An 18,818-nucleotide genomic window follows, 5' to 3' on the forward strand; every position below is an offset into this window, starting at 1 on the left:
AAAAAAAATTTCTCTTGAATTTTTGTTAAACAACCTATATTATTTATTTTCCAGTGATAAGTTGTGACTGAAATGCAACAGTAATACAGGAGAGGGGCATAAAAAACAGAGGCTATTCTCCATGTACATTTTCTTGTGGGGATATCTGGTAGTTAATTTCATATAAATGAAATATTATATTAATGAAAGTTAATATGTAGTTAATTTCATATTAATGAAATTAGCCTCAGGTTATACTGGAAGGACCTTCCTTCTCCACCACTGTGGGAACTGGAATGACAGAAGTGCTCCTTAATACACTTTTTTATTCTGTGCAACTTGCATGAGAACTCATAAACACAATCCCAGGTTTATACCGCTTGTGTGCCTCCATTTGCCATTCTATAATTATTATTATTTTTTTTATTATTCAGTATTTTTTTTTTGACAAAGGAGCACAAGCAGAGGGGAGTAAAAGGAGGTTGGTAGGGAGGCTCCTGGAGAGTTTTTTACACACTGTGTAATTAAGCTTTTTTGACTGACAGCAGAGTGCCAAAAGGCGCAGCAGACGCATTCTGATTGGCTGGAGCGCACTTTACAATCTCTTCTAAGCTCTTGTTTCCAAGCTCCGAGCAGGCAGAGCTTCTTTACCTCTCCAAACTCTCACCAGAGGAGTCAGACGCACCAGAGGAGGAGCGCGTTACGGGTGCTGCATGCAGCCAGAGGAGAAACACAGAGCCGGTGGACTTTTACCCAAAAAAACAGAAACTCCAACACGTTTTTACGCGCAGCCTTTTTTCCCCACTCTTTTTAACATTTGTTTTCTAGTGTTAATGTCTTCATGAAGTGAGTGTTTTTTGAATCGTCTGTTCTGAGCTGCAAAACCAACAACAGAAAAAAAACAATGAGGTCTGCTTCTCAGTCCTTCTGGAGGATGGTCCGACTGGCCGCCACAGTCGCGCTCATGTCCGGGTGCCGCGCGTCAGAGTACGAGTACCTGAGCTGGAAGTCGGACGTGTACACCGCCGGCCGCAGCTACGGCAAGCCTCCGCAGTGCGTGGACATCCCGGAGGACCTGCGTCTCTGTCACAACGTGGGCTACAGCCAGATGCTGCTGCCCAACCTGCTGGAGCACGAGACCATTGCGGAGGCGAAGCAGCAGGCCAGCAGCTGGGTGCCCCTCGTGCACAAGAACTGCCACCCGAGCACGCAGGTCTTCCTCTGCGCGCTGTTCGCGCCCGTATGCATGGAGAGGCCCATCTACCCGTGCCGCTGGCTGTGCGAGGCCGTGCGCGACGGCTGCACGCCCATCATGGAGTCGTTCGGCTTCCCGTGGCCGGAGATGCTCACCTGCGACAAGTTCCCACAAGACGACGTGTGCATTGCTATGACGAACCCCAACGCGACCGAGGCCACCAGGCCGACAGGTAAAACAAAATACACATTCCGATGCAGTTGACAAGGTCCTCCTCACTGATGGATTCATATCTGTTTAATAAAAGTGATTATTATTACTTTACTGTCAGGAGAAAGCAAACACACCTGTTATTTTAGATGGAGGGCGGCTGTGGCTCAGAGGGTAGAGCAGGTTGGTTGTCCACCAATCGGAAGGTCGGCGGTTCGATCCCCAGCTGCTCCGGGTGTGTCCTTGAGCAAGATACTTAACCCCAAGCTGCTCCCGAGGCATAGCCATCGGTGTGTGAATGAGTATTTAGATTAGATCCTGATGGGCAGCAAAGTGGGCACCTTAGTAGCCTCTGCCATCAGTGTGTGTAATGGTTGTAACGCGCTTTGAGTGGTCGGAAGACTAGAAAAACGCTATATAAATGCAAGTCCATTTACCAAGTCCATCCATGGAGTTGCCCAGTAAAACCACAGCGTGCTGGTGGTGGTCACTGAGCAGCTCCACTGGAACATCTGGGGGTTAGTTAATGCCCATGGCTCAAAAGCACATTAGTGGTATAGCTGGTGGAGAGGTGATGCTGTTATCAGACTTTTTTTTCAATATATTGATTAATATTTTGGCTCATACAACCCTAGAAAATAGTGAGAAATAAAGCATCAAACTTTGCCAAAGCCCAGGACCAGAGTTTCAGAAGGTCATGACCTCCCCCCCCGCACCCCAGAGAATGGTTTTCAGTTATGTGTTCAGATATGTTTTCAAGGTCTAAATGATGAGGGCCACATGTGAAAAATGTATTTGAGTTCTGATAGTATTCTGACTTTAAACTCAAACAAATTTGCTTCACAGCCTTCTCCACACCGCAACCAGTTAAAAGTGGCCCAGAAATTGTCACATTCATATATATATATATATATCGTCTAAAACAGAGAAAAGCAGCAAATCCTCACATTGGATTCCCATAGAAGCTGCAAACATTTAGCAGTTCTTGCCTGATAAATGACTCAAATGATGAATCTGTTTTTTTAAATTAAAAATGTTCCGTCAATTGGCTCCAATGCCGCCATTTGGGATTCCTGAATGTAACAAAGCATGAACTATAGCTTAACTAACTCAGAGTAACTACCTGACTGAGAAAACAAACAGCCACCACTTTGGCACGGAGTAAAAATCGACACCCGTGCAGTTAGATGGGCTTGAGAATGTTGTTTCAGGGCTGAAGGTGTGTTTGCAGATGCAAATCCCAACACAAACGAACCAAATACAACCTTTTGGGGGGGAAATCAGCTGTGAAGCCCTGGATTTGATCTCATTTTAACAATGCCAACACACCGGCAACCCCCCACGCTCCTTAAAGAAAGTCTTATGTGGATTCCTTTTCTATCTCTGCAGCTGCCAAACTCCGGCTTCGTTGTGAATGTGAAGTTGCTTGCTATTGACTCAGTGTAATATATTGAAAAAGCTCTAACAGATGGTAGTGATTTATTCCAAGGTGTTTTGTTGAGCCGAAGCACAATGCTGGGAGGAAGTCCAGCAGCGAAAAGTGAATACCTGCATCTATTAATTCCCATTTTATGCCGAGCCATCTCTGACCAATGCATAAAAAACTGCCGAAAGACGGAAAGACAAAGAGCTAATTTGAAAAAAAACACACTTTCCAAATAGTGTGCGTTAAAATCCGGTCTGGAGGTGCTTATCTATCACTAATGGCTCCGTGGCTTGCAGATTCCCCAAACCTGTTGGCACAGTGTGTGTGTGTTGGTATGAAACAGAATCAGACACCTCATCAGCTGCATAAGTGAAGGGGGGATGTAGTTACATAGTCCAGAAAAATGCTCCTCCTGCACTCACCCGACAGGCCGAGCTGACAAATACCAGAGAAACCCTGAAAAATGCACAAGATCAACACGTCTGAAGAGAAAGCTCAGGCTGATTCGCTTCGGTGTCCCTTTCTGGTCGCAGGTGTACACCACCAGGGAAGGGGAAAACACAACATCTCATTCACTCTAACCATAAAATCGAGGGGATTTCCATCATCCCATCATCAACCTACTTCGATTTCAATCTTAAGCTGTAAACACACCACACACAAAACACACATGAGACATCTTTGCTGAAGAAGTTGGCCTTAAATGGGGGACTGTGGATCTTCCAGCAACTACACAGTGCTCACTGTATCTAGAGTGTGTGTGTGTGTAGAGGGGGGTGGGTGTTACTGACTGACATGGTGGTATGGACGGAGGCCCGTTTTTCTGGAAAAGACTCCCTTTTCAGGGTTAGGGGGACCACACAGAGCTCTCCCGACATCAGATGTTATCGTTGGTTGTCAGCGCCGCTGATAAATAAAGGCGCCGTTCTCCGGCAGGACATAGAGTCCGGCCTGTTACTCTGGAGGATCACGGGACTTTCTGCCATCAATAATCTCCTGGAAAGTAGTTATATATGTGATCTTAAGGTTGATGAAGAGGTTCTCAGCCGTTCCCCTTAATGATTGTTAATAGAGGTCAGCTAACAGTGCTGCTGAATACAGGCTGGTGATAATTGATTTAAAGGGGAACCAGGCTCAAGCAGGCAAAGGGACCCGTGACTCTGTAAACAGTGTCTGTTTTCATAAGCTCTTGACACCTGGGTGTTACTTTCACAAGCTTTCGTTAAACACATGTAATGGACAACTGGCAATGGAGGGGAAACCTATTTGCCCCCACCCCACCCTCGCCGCTGAATTGATCCAGATCCACGCCGTGACATTGAAATGCAGTCGGTCTGAATTAAATGCTGCAGGACGCCGCGATCGCATTGCAGGTCCAAGTTTGTTTGCAAAGTGAACTCAGCTGTTTGGCATGAGGCGATCATTTGCGGTAGTCGAGAGAAAAAAAAATGAAAAATTGTGTTGGTAAAATATTCACAGATATGCCTCTAGACTAAATTACTTTTTGGCAAAAACACATTTTGGCTCTTTGTCTTCGAGCCGGCTATTATTATCTTTTTTTTTGGAATGTCAGAGCATTCCTTCAAGCTCGAATTGAATATCATTACCATTTATTCCTTCCACATTTTGAATCCTTTTTTTTTTGTGCATTTAAGGTGTATACATCGCTTTATGGAAAGATCCATTTTAAAAAACTGTCTATATGTAGCAGAAAGAGAGAGGAAGAGTGTTTACTGCAGCCTCTTAGTTACAGCCGGCTATAAAAGCTGAAGACATTCCTCACTGAGGTCAGGTCATCAGAGCGTACGAAGCCCCAGAGAGCAGGCGACTCACTCAGACACTAGGGAGGATCTCTGCATGCAGAGCGAGGTTCGGTCTGTGCAGACATTTGCTGGATAAATCATTTAAAAGTGTATTTTTAAGGGCAGTGTGGTAATGTATGTTTATTAACTCCCCTTCATTTCTAATGAGACATTAGTATTTTGTTTCCCCTCTTTTTCTTTTTAACCACATCCCAAGTGGGTGGCGATTTGAATAATTCCAGTGCAAAGCCATGTGAATGATTCATTGCAACTTGTATTTCATATTTTGTCTCTTTTCCACTGATTTCCAAACATATCCCTTCACTTATTTCCCTACAGGTTACTCTCCCATCTGCCCTCCATGTGACAACGAAATGAAAACAGACGCCATGATCGAGCACATGTGTGCCAGCGAGTTCGGTAAGTGTCCCTTCGACACCAATTTCGCCAACACAACATGCAAATTTTACACAGCCCCCACTTTGATAAACCCATGATATGTATCAAAGCGCTCCATGAAATCAGCGGATCAGCATGATCTAATATATCTTCCATCTTCAAGGCTTTAAAACAGTCCATACATCATTAACAAAGTATGTAAAGCTGCATTTTTTTGTCCTAAAGTGCACCCTCTATCTGACCATACTTGGTGAACTCTATAGAACTTCTTCCATATTTCTTGGTTGGATTACGGAAGCTCTCGGTGTTTATGTGAAGGTTACATCTCTTGGTCAGATGTACCAGGCCTGGTGGGTTTGGTAGAGCATGATGTTCTGTGACTAATGAATTGGGGTCATTAAAGTCTTTATGTGGCAGGTCCTCGCAGTAGTAAAGTGGGATGTTTGTTCTGCTGTCTGGACGGGCTGTTACCGCAGAATACCTTCTGCACATGGTGGCATTAAATGTCTTCCTAAATAAACCATGCTCGTTTTTCCTCAATGACATCTATTTCAAATATGTTTTTTTTTTTAAAATCCAGATAGAATAAAATATATATATATAAAAAAATCACTTTAGTTGACCCTTAAAGGGATAGTTCGGATGTTTTCAAGTGGGGTTGTTTGAGCTACTTTTCCATAGTCAGTGTGTTACCTACAGTAAATAGAGTTTATAGAAACAGACAGGAGTACCAGCAGGGGAGCAGCAAAGCAATGTACTGCTATAGACGGGGGCAGCAGAAAAACAGATTTTTACACACCTAAGAAAATCAGTATCGGTACAATATATTTAGAATATTTTTACCGCTTTACCTCACCGTCAGACAGCTCTTTCCGACGGGGAACTGAAGCCGTTATCTATGTTCTTCAAAGCCACCAGACTCCCTTGATAAAAACAACAATTTTACCTTGCAGAACACGGAAGTTGTTTGTGTTATTGTTTAATGTGTTGTCTGTGTTATTGTGTGACTTTTGCGTTTTAAAGGGTTTGTTTAGATTCACCAAAGTCACACAATAACAAACAAACAAACCAAATCCCATCTGAAAGGGCTGTCTGACTGCAAGATACAGCTGGGAAAATATTGTAATTATGGCGTAAAAAAAACAAACTATCCCTTTGACCGGTGTTGGTTAATGAGCTCAGATGGCTCTTTTTACTACGTAGGCTACACATACATAGCAAGGAGGAAATGAGAAATTCTTACTTTGCTAAAATCTGATCTGTTAAAATTCAAAATCCACAACATATAAGTGCAGCAGGCCACGCCTTGTGTCTTGTAGGCCTACTCAAGGGATGGGCGCTCCTAAAACCCACTGCATGCCACATTGCCCTCTTAGTAAGCTATGGCTATTGTTGTCATATTTGCTTATGCAAAATGGAGAAAAACTAGTTGTGCTTATCAAATAATCATGACACCAAATCTCTTTGAATTAATGTGTGGAAGCAATTCAACACCATAGATGAACAAAATCCTGGATAAAAGGTAGTCTATCTTTCGACAGCTTCACAACGACACAATGATAATGACCAATTTGAGTCATGTTCTTCAGTTTCAGTAGTTGTGTAGTTTGTGGAATATTATCAAATCTAGGGAGAAATGGTGGCGAAAGGGAAAGTTAGAGAATTCAAGAAAATTTCTCGACCAGTCATTTGGATAAGAAACCAGACCGAAAACGACATGAAGAAACCAGGAGAGAGGGTACATCTTTTACTGAGGGGAGCCCTTGATTTAGTTGTGGAAATGTTTGCATGAGGAACCCGGTATGATCGAAAGTATTGAGTTCAATTAAAAACACAGACATCAACCGAATTGCAATTGTTATGATGACTTCCAGGAATAATATGTGCATGATGCACACAAGATGCAAGATGTTAAGCTTTCATGTTTTATTCCTTGGCTGGAACAAAACTTGTGGCAGCTTGAATTCCAGGTGCCATTCCGGGCAAACATAGACTGGATGCACATTGGAAACAGACTTTCTCCCGGTTCTCAGGAAAAGTTTAAAGTTACATTTGTTTAACGAATTGCCTCGCTGTTTATGCTGCGGTGATGGTACGCGCCTCTTTTCAGTCTGCGCCCTGGTTTGCCAAGAGGAGAGTGGCACATTATTGGCTTGTTTCATCTCGGATGAAGACAGATGTTGTTTTGCTTGCTTGTCATAAGCCCCCGAACCAGCTGACATGTGAGGATACACAGACATATTTAGTCCCAGGCCGAGGATGAGACACACTGCGCTGCTTATGTTGCAGGTTTGAACCCACAAGGGACCGGCCTCCTCTGGAATGCAACAAACATGGCTGTGATTTCAGCATGGCGTATGAGTTGATTACAGCGGGTAAACATCTAATGCACAGAGATAGCATCACTCGCTTATATCAGCAGCTCGGCTAAAGATTTGTTTGTTGCTTTTTCCAGTAAGCCGATGGAATTCAGTTTGAGAAAAACGGCAACTATAAATATATGTGACAGCAGCTGAAGCCAGACATGAGTTAATGTCATGTCCTGAGGGAAAAGAAAAAATGCAGATGTAAAAAAAAAGAAGCAAGCTTTAATCATGATGAGCTTTATCCCACCAACAAAAGATTAGACCAGCGTTCTGAGCTACTTTTGACTTGTCTGAAAGTGGACGGACGCAGGAGGTAGCAGCAGTTTTTAGGAGCTGACATCTTCTTTTGTTTGGACAAGACCACAACCCAGATATGATAGATAGATTTCTTGCTCTTCTCCATGGAACACTGAGATGGAAAACCACGGAGAGGCATGAGGAATGAATCAGTGACTTGCAATGAAGTCTTTATTAATCTGCGAGGACCAATCATGTGTATAATATCCCCACCCTGGCGGGGAATTAGCATTTTTGTCCACTGAAAAACTTCACTTACTGGAAGTTGCGAATGATCTGTTCTCATTTAAGGTAAAAGTTAAGTGTAAAATATTTTTTTTGTGTATGTGATAATAGTGTTTCTATTGTTTGACGCCCTACGTAATTGCTTCCCATCAATTTCCTTGTGGTTTGATACTGATGAAAGCAGAAAATGCTGCGGCAAGACAGCTTTTGACTTAAGGTGGTTGGATGTGAAGTTGTTCTGGCAGCGGAGGAGAGATTCTTGTAAGTTGGATGTGTGTTTGGAGCTAAAACATCAGAGCTGCTGTAACAAGTAACAGGTTCTCAGTCCAGTGCTTTTCTTCAGTGAAGACTGACACTCCCTGACTTCTCCCAAATGACACACACACACACATGCCTATACACACACACATCCTATTTGCGGCACTCAGCTGGTAACAGATTTACAGCTCATCCCACTCAACACTTTGTTCCCACCGCAATTTACCTCAGTACTTAAGGTTTTACGGTGCCTCATTTTCCAGAAACCCTTCAATTAAATGTGCCCTCTGCCTCGGACAGCTCACTTTGTTGTCGTTGCCAAATTGCACCTTTCCTTTGCTGATGCGCTAAACAACAGGGCAGCCCTGCACCGATCACTTCAGCTTATCGGATCACTTGTGTTTCCATTATTGTGAATGGGGAGCAGTACACGCCCCTCCTGCTGGGTTTATGACACCCTGGGAGCTGGAGGTCCTGTCTGCGCCTCGGAACCGGTAAAGGAAATCAGGTCAGGGGTCAGGGAAAACTTCCAAACCAAATAACAGCTTTAACGTTGCATTATTTCAGATTATTCAAAGGATAAATCATTCTACAGTCAAGTTATCATTAATACCTGAATCTAGTTTTTATAACATGTCTAGTTGACATTACATGAATCGTAAATAGTAGTTTTATTTATATTATCATTACTGCTATTATTACTGATAATTCTATTATCACTCTATTACATCCACTGCTATTGATTACTGTTATTAGTTCTATTTGTATTACTACTTATAGCTGTTCCCGAGGTTTCTACCTGTTAAAAGGGAGTCTTTTCTTGTCACTGTTAGAGTAACAGTCTAAACCTGCTCTATATGAAAAGCGTCCCGAGATAACTTCTGTTACGATTTCACGCTATATAAATACAAATTGAATTGAATTAGTTCACATTACACAATACCTAAATGTAGTTTTTAAGTTAAAATAGGCAAATGAAATATGTACACACTATATTCTACAAAATAAGAGCTTAGAGTTAAATGTCTGATGTCCTCTGACTTTTCTATCAATGGCATACTAGTTGGGCGATAATTCAATGTGATTCTATACTGACTTTAACTCACCATTATGTAAGTGTATAATGTGCAGCAAGTCGGTCATTGTTGTGAAATAAACCCCGACAGGGCGATGCCGCACCCCCGACGTGGAGCGGAGGAGTCTTACATCGCCCTGTCAGGGTTTATTTCACAACAATGACCCGCTAGCTGTACATTATCCCGCTTATTTCAAGGCTACTTACTTAATAAATCAATAATTTGACACATAAACGGTCCGCCAGAGTCCGACATCAGAACTGCACCCATAGCAACGGTCTGCTATACATAGCAACGGTCTGTTATACAGAAATAACAGACCGTAGAAAGCTGGATTGACCAATCAGAATTGAGTATTCAACAAAGCCGTGTAATTAATGATGATATCATGTTATTTTTTTTTTTTACAAAATTCTATTTTGCTATTTAATGATTCCAGGCAAATTATAACACGTTGCTAAAGTCAACGACCTCCAGGTTAGGAACTTTTGGATTACATATCAGTTTAAATCATTTATATGCAGTGGTGGAAAAAGAAAAAAGAATGCAGGCCATTTACTTAAAAGCAGCAATACGTCACTATAACACTATCAAATACAAGTAAAAGTCCTGTATTCAAAATGTTGTCTGAGGGGGTCACAAGATGATTATGCATATAAGAAAGACAGAGATGTGTAAGAACTGTTTGGCCAAATTTAGTGTATTTTTTGTTAACATCTCTCAAATTTGTGCTCTTTTTCTTGTGAAATACGGAATACAATAATCCCTCCAGGCATTTAAAGCGCCTACAAATTAAACAATCTGAGATGGAAACTCACTTTTTGGTTGTATTCCTCAAAACTCGTGTCCACATAGCCTATGATGAGGTATACATATTAGAAGCTGATATCATAATTTTAGGATTCACATGGCAAAAAGGGTCGGGAACCTTTGGTCTAACTTATAGAAATGCATCGTATTTTATTAGCCGATCATAATGTTTGTATGTAGAATTGAATTATATTAACAAGTAAGTAGCAGTCAGATAGGGAAGTAAAAAAAGTTTTGCAGGGGATTGGAGTTAGAAAGTAGCAGAAGATGGAAATACTCAAGTTAATTGAAGGGCTTCAAAATCGTACCTCAAGACTTAATTGATACTAGATAATTATTTTTATATTAATATCCTTAAAGTGATTTCAGCAGCTTCAGCTACAATGTTTGAGTTCTTTGCTGATTTATCAAATGCCTTCATTCTGTCAGTACAATAGCTCAGTGTTGGTCACACCGATGGCAGCTTACTGAGCTGTGTAGTCCATGTTCAAGGAGAACAGGAGCATACAAACACATACAGACCACCTACTGGATGGATCTTCATGTTGAAGTGAAAATAGTTGTTTGCTTTATCGCACATTATAATTATGTGTAAGGGATGGTTTCAGCAGCTGAAAGCAGAGCACAGAATTGTTTAAACAGTTCAATTATTCGATGTTAACTTCTTACTGTATGGCAGCCGCTGAAGAGATTAAGCTCTCAAACAACACGAGGTGCAAAGAAAGTTCATAGCGTCAAAGGATTATGGAGGATGGAGGATTTATCAAGATGAAGCCCTTTCAGGGGTGGGCCAGACTTTCTCTTTTATGACTCACTAATTATGAATGCTGCCCATTTTGATTTCACTGAACACTAAGCCTCCTCACAGAGAGACTAGAGACGGGGGATAAAAGTCTTAATCCCTACCATGTGCACTCTTAATACTGGGAAAAACAGGGCCGCTCTTTTTTAACACTTTAATTAGAAAATGCACAAAGGAAGAGATGAAACGTTTTTGGAAGTTTCTTAAAGGGCCAATTCATGTTTTTTATGGCAGGCACGATTCTGTGAAGAGTAAGTCAAGAGGGATTTGGTGTCTCAAACTGTGGAGAAAATTAGACAGAAGTAACGATCAGGCTGGCTGTCTCCGACATGACGCCGTGATTTATCCTCGACATCAGCTCTGTCACTTAGATTGGACGTTAGCATGCTGCGCCTTTTTTCCCCCTCACATTGCCGTGTCACAAGGTCGTCCGTGTCGCACACACATCACTACATGTCAGTGGAAAAAGAGAGGACGTAATGCGTGGAGGCATTATGGAGATTTGGACCACCAAAGTGTGACTCGTGCTCTGTTTGAGAAGGGGGAACTGGAGGAAACAGAGAGATTAGAAGGTTAAATAGAGTTTAGAGCATTATCAGGAGTATTATGTTCAACCTGAAGAAGAGTCTGAGAGTCAGAGGGAGGTTAAAGCTAAAAACTACTGCTAGTCTTGACCAGACAAATACATTACTTTCACTAAATTCACAGAAAGTTTTAGTGGTTTTGTGTGTCATTTAATTTGTCCTTTGCTGGTATCTGGATCTCTGAAACAGATATTGCATTGGTATGAGCCTAAACCAAGTATTGGGAAGATTATACTGTACGTTTCTTCTGCATGAGCAAGATTTGCAACAGAACTTTACCTGTACACCTATACAGAGCAAAAGAACACCCGATTTAACTGTTATCAGGCCATTAAATAGTCGTTATCAGTCATTATAAGCACCATAGATGTGGGTCATTAGGGGCCTACTACAACTACTATGTTAAACTCAGCAGTTTTTATATCACTATTTCAACCCGTTCTCATTCCCAACCCATCACATACAGTGTGGATGCTTTGTTAGGAGCACTTTGCGTCATTTACGTTTAGGCAACACAACTACTTGGTTAGGTTAAATAAAAGATTGTGGTTTGGGTTAAATTAAGTATGTTTGTTATGTAACTTCATGTACGTCACATCAGTAGGCCTACTTTACGTAACGTACTTAAGTCAGCAGTAGTTGATTTTAGGTGTCACACGGGACACAAACAGCGGTCTCCTGGGTGAAAGTTGTTTGGACCATCTATCCAACCCGTCCTCCTTCCTATATGCACACTTTGTCACTCGTTATACTTCGTCACCTGACTTCCAGAACAGTTGCTCTGAGCGTGTAATAATACCGCAGGTGGGTTGGAGTTAGTTGAAAGCGTCTTATACAGAAGCTGAGGGGGGCCTTGTGCATCGATATCGGATGCTGCGGGCTATGACAAAACGTGACGTGTGAATGAGACCAGGTTGATTATTTTGAATCAAAAATTAATCCACATAATGTGTGATGTAGAACTAGACCAAGAAATAGTCCAGACTGAGCTTATTGCTCATATTGTATATCGTATAACTGTAGATGTCAGGGGCAGGAGCTCAAACAGAGCGTTTAAACATGTTCTAGAAGAAACCTAAAATGCAAGTTTGAACCTGAAAATAAGCATAATAGGTCCACTTTAAGGGATCCTCATCAAAACTTTGAAGACTACAGGTAACGTAATAAAAAACAACTTTGTTTAACAGTGTAGACGTGGGTAATATATTTTGTCAGATGATCTTAATTTGTCTCCTGTTAGAGTCATCCCGTTTATACCATTTGATATCTCTGGGTGTATTCTACCGTTGTGGACGTATCAGTCCACAACGGTATAAATGTTTTTCCAAAAAATTTATTATATCACAATATATAAATGGATATACATTTACATATACTAGGATATAGAATTCCATCCATATTTCTCTCCCCAATAACAGTGAAAAGGCCAGTCTTGCTTTGGATGATGTTATACCTAATATTACTCAACGCAGTAAAGCAATTTGCCAGAAAGTTAGTAGAAATCCCTGGTACAAGTAATCAACCACGATCTAGCTAATGCATGATTTTAGTGTCCATATTCATCATTTAACTAGGACAGTCTGTACATTCTCGTTAATTTCAGGCTTGTGATAGTTTGGATTCAGTGAATGGTCACTGGTTCCTTCGAGCAAGGCACTCCAGTGGATGTGTTTGATGGCGATCAGCCATTGTGGTGGAGGCTGAGTGGTGTTCAATCAGAAGGAATCAGCTCGGTGTCAAGATGAAGAGTTCATGCTCAAGCCATTTGATGTAAAGCGTAGGGAAAGTCAATTGTAAAGAAAAGAGAGCAAATTCAATATTCCAGTGAATGAGGATTGTTTTACCAAACCAGTATGCCTTTACATAATCACATTAGCATACTTGACCTTGAAGAGATCCTTGTGCTGACTTGCTACTGATAACCTTCATTATGAGGGTGACACACGGTGCACGTCTGGCCTTTGAGCGCGAGGTAACAGTTTTTTCTCCTTTTTCTCCACCGACAGCTTTCAAGGCCAAGATCAAGGAGGTGAAGCGAGAAAACATGGACCGCAAGGTGATCCTGCAGAAGAGGAAGAAGATGTTGAAAGAGGGGAACCTGAAGAAGAAGGACATGAAGTCGCTGGTGTTGTACCTGAAGAACGGCGCGGACTGCCCCTGCCAGCAGCTGGACAACCTGGGAAACCAGTATCTAATCATGGGCCGCAAGGTGGATAAGCAGTACCTCCTCACGGGCATCCACAAGTGGGACAAGTCCAGCAAGGAGTTCAAAAAGGCCGTCAAGAAACTCAAGACCTACAAGTGTCCCGCCTTCGAGACGGTCTTCAAATAATATGACCCCCCCCCAACCCCACCCCACCCCCGCCTACTTTGGTCGCATCTCATCCTACATATGAACTTGCACAAGCATTAAAATCCCAAACTTTGCTTTCTATTGTCCTGTTTATATATCTATCTATCTTTGTATATTTACAGATATACTTTGAAATGTCCATTGTTAAGATTTAGTTGGTGTGTGATGACACCACAAAAAAAGGGTTTGGTTTCCTTTTTTTCCCCTCGTCTTAAGAAAAGGACTTTGTAGTAAAAGCCCTTCCTCACTGAAATCATTTCCTCTATATGTAGCCTATGTAGATACTTTTCATTCAACAGGTCAGGGGATTTTGCCTAACGAGATAGTTGGATATTTTGGGAAATACACTTTTGCTTTATAGAGCGCTGCAGGGATGATGTATTATTGTAGGCCAACCGGGAAGTTAGCATCGCCCTTGTTCCCTCGACAAAATAGCCAATGGGATTGTTCCGTTCGGTTTTGGATTATTGCAGAAAATAATCTCTGTGGCAAACACAAGTTTATGATACTGACACGTTTTGTTCAGCAAGATAATCTTCACAAATGAACATCACTTTTGAATTGACTTTTGAAGTGTGAATGCAATCGCCAGAAGTAAAAAGCTACGAACTACAACACGGCTGCACTACAACGAGGCTGTGATGGCGTTTTGTAGTCTCATTTGTTAGCAACCACTTTTTTTAAGACACGTAAAAGCTTAAAAATTCCAGAGTGGCATATTTACTGACATATTTTATATCGTAGGACAAAGAGTAAAACAAAATCTCTTCAGCTTGTGTTAACCACAGACCTTATTTCAGGCATCTAACTAAAAACTCATTGACTTTCAGACGAGAGAACAGGAAGTACTAAAATGCAGACTCATTTCTGGGTTTCAAGACTCATTCCTGCAGATCTCTATTACTAAAAGCTCAGTGAGAAGATTGATTCTCAAGTCTGTAGTCCTGCCATAAATATGAAGCTAGAATCAGCAGGTGGTTAGTTTAGCCTAGCCTAAAGCTTGGCTCTCTCCAATGGTAAAAACAGAGAAATTATGTTTGTGTACAGATTAAACAAATTGAATATAATGCGTTAATTAGTGAGCTTTAGAGGCCAGCTGTTTCTTCCTGCTTCAAGTCTTCATGCTAATGGAAGCTAACCATCAGCTGGTTTCATATTTAGCTTATAGCCTACAGACACGAGAGCGATTTTCTCATCTAACTCTCGGCAAAATGTTCAACTATTTACATCTCTCCCATTGTGATCATATAATCATAAATCATAAAACCAGTGATTAGACTACAGAATTGGCAGTCGCAGATATTTGGAGCCTTTAAAGCCACCCTGTACAGAGCAGCTCCACATGTGCTGCCGTCAACTAAAGACTGCACTACCTATCATTTTGATCATTTCCTTTTCATTTCTTCATGTCATTGTTTATTTTTATTACTTGAAAAATCTTGAGAGAATAACCACCAATCTGCATTATGAGATAACATGTAGACCTGTCCTGTGTGGCAGATTTCTTCATTTCTTGTTGTGTGTTGTCATCTGACATTTTTTGGCTGAATATTTTTTATACCACTTTTATACGGTCTCTCTCTACATCCAGTCTAACTGCAGTAATCAGTATTCACCGGTAATGGAAAACGCCTTGTAGTCTGCTAAAGTTATCAAAGTGCAAAGTGTGTTCTGGTTTGTTTTTTTGCTCAACTGTCGCTGGTCTGTTTTAGCACTATTTTGCTTCAGATTTGAATGTCAGCAGTGCATCGCTGCATATTACATGTACATACAAATTTTACATAAATATGGAAAACGGAATGGTGTCTCTTATATTATTTTGTGATATTATGTAATCGTCTTTCATGGATTTTGCATAGACATGGACACAATGTCGGTTGGTTGGTTGGTAGGTCCACCACTTTGGTCCAGTGAAACTACAGGACGGACAGCCATGAAATTTGGAACAGACATTTGTGGCTCCTAATGACAGGTGATCCCATGTGTTTACCTGTGGCATAAGTCATAATTTACACTTTTCAATATGTTTTATGAAAAAATACTAGAAAAAAATATCGACATTCCCATCTATCTTCTGTGCCAATTGGCAAGACTTGGATTTTATGTGTGCATAAGAGCTTTATCAAACTATGTTAATTACTTGTATACTTTTGGCATCTTAAAACTGTCCTTCAAAGACCTCTTCTCTCTCTGTAAACCATCATTTCAGTCTTTGCTGTGCTGTTAAAACATATTCTGCTTTGACCATCTTTTCAAACAGAGAGCACTTTTTTCTTAGCTGTGCCAGACTAACATCGTCACGCTTTTTGGAAAGATAAAGTATGGCGTTGCCAGATATTCACACCGAAGGATCTCTCACGCACGCATGTTTTCATTCCCCCCCATATCTCTGAAGGTTCACTGTGGTTTCCACAGGCTGTTGGTGCCTCGGTATGTGGTGTGTAAATGCTAATCCTGAGATATACATCATTAACAGCTCATGCTGATAGTGAACTCCAATGCTTTCTTAACCAAAGGGCAGCGCTGTCAAACTTAAAAGATGTGTTTTCACAGTCGGTGCTGATGGATATAGTTTCCATGCTGAACAGACATGACTTTCCCCATTTCATCTGATTCATGAACAGTAAGATGCAAATGTGCAAAGAATCCAAAGCACTGACAGAGGCAGCTTGTATTTTCCCCTGCACCAGAAACATAGATGTGAGAAACTCGATGATGAATGTTTTAATGTAAGTACTTTTACGAGCTGAAATCTATCATGTCAGTGCAACAAGCATAAACAACAAAACATGAAACCATTCTGTCAATAAAAAGGCTTGTTAAAAACCAGGAAGTATCAAACGGACCAACGTCTTGCTCCATCTGGTTCCAGTAATGGCTTTGGTATTGGGAAATATATCTCAGATGTGGACTTTGCTTTCTAATCATTACTTCAGCTGCCTTCAAAAGAGCCCCAGAAAAACCTGGGGCCAAGATCCAGCTTTGTCCTATTAAGAGATGATCTGCAAAAAACATCCTGTTGGATTCGTCGTCTCACTGAAAACCTCAATTTGACAAATCTGATGAAGTACTATTTTGATTGTTTCCACGTCAGAGGCAGAATTTAATTATCCTTCCAATATTAATACCACACACTCGGATTCAGTCTGTGTGATAACACGCTACTAAGTTGACAACTGGATGAGCTCTCTGGTATATGAGCTTCTGTTTAAGCAAATACCTTCATTGTCTGCTTAACTGCTGGTAAATAATGATAATAAGTTAAAAATATAAAGTACGGAAAACTAATAACTAATATAAAAACAGCTTCATGCAGTGAGCGACTTACAAACACGACTCCAGACGAATGCTAATTTTGTTCTGCGACTTCTTGATGTGTAGATCCTCACATGTTTGCTATATAAACTCTAAAATGTGATCAAATAAATGAAATATTGTGCATGAAGCTTGTTTTGCCGCCCCCAAGTGGCCAAAAAAAACCTGTTAATGCAGGTTTCAGCATTATCCAATTGATGTATTTGTATTCTGTGATTGTCTCTTTATTACTTTTAATTATTTTTTTTACCTTTCCTGCCAGGATTCAAATAGTGAACCCACTCATAAGGAGTTAAGAAGAATGTGTGCACATACTGGACCAGTGCAAACAACATAAATTCAGTGTTACCGTGCCAGACAACACTACTGACTCTCCATATTGACTTAGTCTGCTTCGTTATACACAAGATGCTTCTTCTGCTGCATTTGTGACACATTTCTGGGACCTATAGTAGCAAACTGCATCTGCCATCTTCACCGGTAGCCTCCGGTGTCGCCAGACTGAGATCTTAAATATTAATACCTCACTTAACAACAACAACATGACTCTACTCAGCTCACTTTTGGCACCAGGTACATTTCTTGAATGTAGGGGAGATTCTTAGTTGATCTTCATGGCGATGGCGCATGATGGTGCATCATTTTCAGCGCAACATCACTCTCGCTGGATCTTTTCATCAGCAACCAAACAGAGGAACATCGGCACACATCTATTGACCACAGTGTAGTTTTACAGGCTGGCATTTCAAAAAAAAAAAAAATCTTGGTCAAGTGGATGAAAACATTTGGTTACTATTGACGGTAAATTGGCTATTTAAAAATCCATTCAGACCAATCAGTGGTCTGCAGTGTTTTAACACCGCCTTCTATCGTCTCAGCATGCTTGGAACCTCGACCGAGGTGGTACCAAAACAATTACCAGCAGGGACTGTCCAGAACTTTTGCTGATGGGAAACCCAAAAAGAGTGAGCCGAGTCAAGCCGAGCCATACCATGCTGTTGAAAAGAGGCATTAGGCTGCAAATATTATTTATTTTTCTTATTCTCAGCAATCCCAGTAAAGACCAAAGCCAACAATAAATTGGTCCTTCTTACTACTATTGTTTGTGTAACAAAGTGTGATATATCTTCTTCCTCTAGAGTATTGTTGTCCAAACACTATTAAAAACACATCAGTGAGCCACACTGTTGCACTGGCTGACATGCTACTTCATCACCATGAACACATACTGCAGTTTATTTGGACTCAATCCCACATTCGCCATCCTGCTGCCCATAAATATTCTGCAGCTGAAAATAGTCCTGAATAAATGCACTATTTATTTGCAGCATTTGTTAAAAACTACAGTGTCCCGCAGTTTTGGAAAGTACTGAGCCGTTTATTTTATCTTCGTTGTTTAAATAGAGCTGTATTTGTGAACCTTTTTAAAAATATTACATCTTCAAGTAGAAACCAATGGGTACCGGAGCTCAGTACCACAGGCTGGGTAGAGAAGTCGGAATGTATTGATAAAAGGACTGATGCACTTTTGGTCTTTTCATGTAACAATAAGAAAAATATAGAATAATTCTGGTCTTATCCTTAAGTATTATAACTTAAAGTGTACAGATGTTGGACTTATTTTTTCCACACTATTCACAAGTGTAAAATTGCTTCCCAAAGACTTGTCCGGCCGCTGAGATCACAGTGAATGTAGTCTGTGACTAATAACTCCATTCCAG

General features: G+C 41.0%; 1 protein-coding gene across 1 annotated transcript; it reads left to right on the plus strand.

The window, feature by feature from the left end:
• Positions 1–627: 627 nt before the first annotated feature.
• On the plus strand, positions 628–15,582 carry sfrp1a (secreted frizzled-related protein 1a). The gene is made up of 3 exons (XM_074637616.1): positions 628–1,406; positions 4,952–5,032; positions 13,436–15,582. The coding sequence occupies exons 1-3, from the start codon at positions 884–886 to the stop codon at positions 13,759–13,761; spliced, it is 930 nt and encodes a 309-aa protein (XP_074493717.1). The 5' UTR covers positions 628–883; the 3' UTR covers positions 13,762–15,582.
• The last annotated feature ends 3,236 nt before the right edge of the window (positions 15,583–18,818 follow it).

Source organism: Sebastes fasciatus, chromosome 6 (genome assembly GCF_043250625.1).
Source record: "Sebastes fasciatus isolate fSebFas1 chromosome 6, fSebFas1.pri, whole genome shotgun sequence".
In the NCBI taxonomy this organism is placed as follows: domain Eukaryota; kingdom Metazoa; phylum Chordata; class Actinopteri; order Perciformes; family Sebastidae; genus Sebastes; species Sebastes fasciatus.

What these genes read in the sequence shown, in the direction of transcription:
- sfrp1a (XM_074637616.1), top strand. Translation starts at nt 884, where the DNA reads ATGAGGTCTGCTTCTCAGTCCTTCTGGAGGATGGTCCGACTGGCCGCC. An exon ending in CGAGGCCACCAGGCCGACAG is followed by an intron (nt 1,407 to 4,951) that starts GTAAAACAAAAT and finishes ATTTCCCTACAG; the next exon opens with GTTACTCTCCCATCTGCCCT. An exon ending in CATGTGTGCCAGCGAGTTCG is followed by an intron (nt 5,033 to 13,435) that starts GTAAGTGTCCCT and finishes CTCCACCGACAG; the next exon opens with CTTTCAAGGCCAAGATCAAG.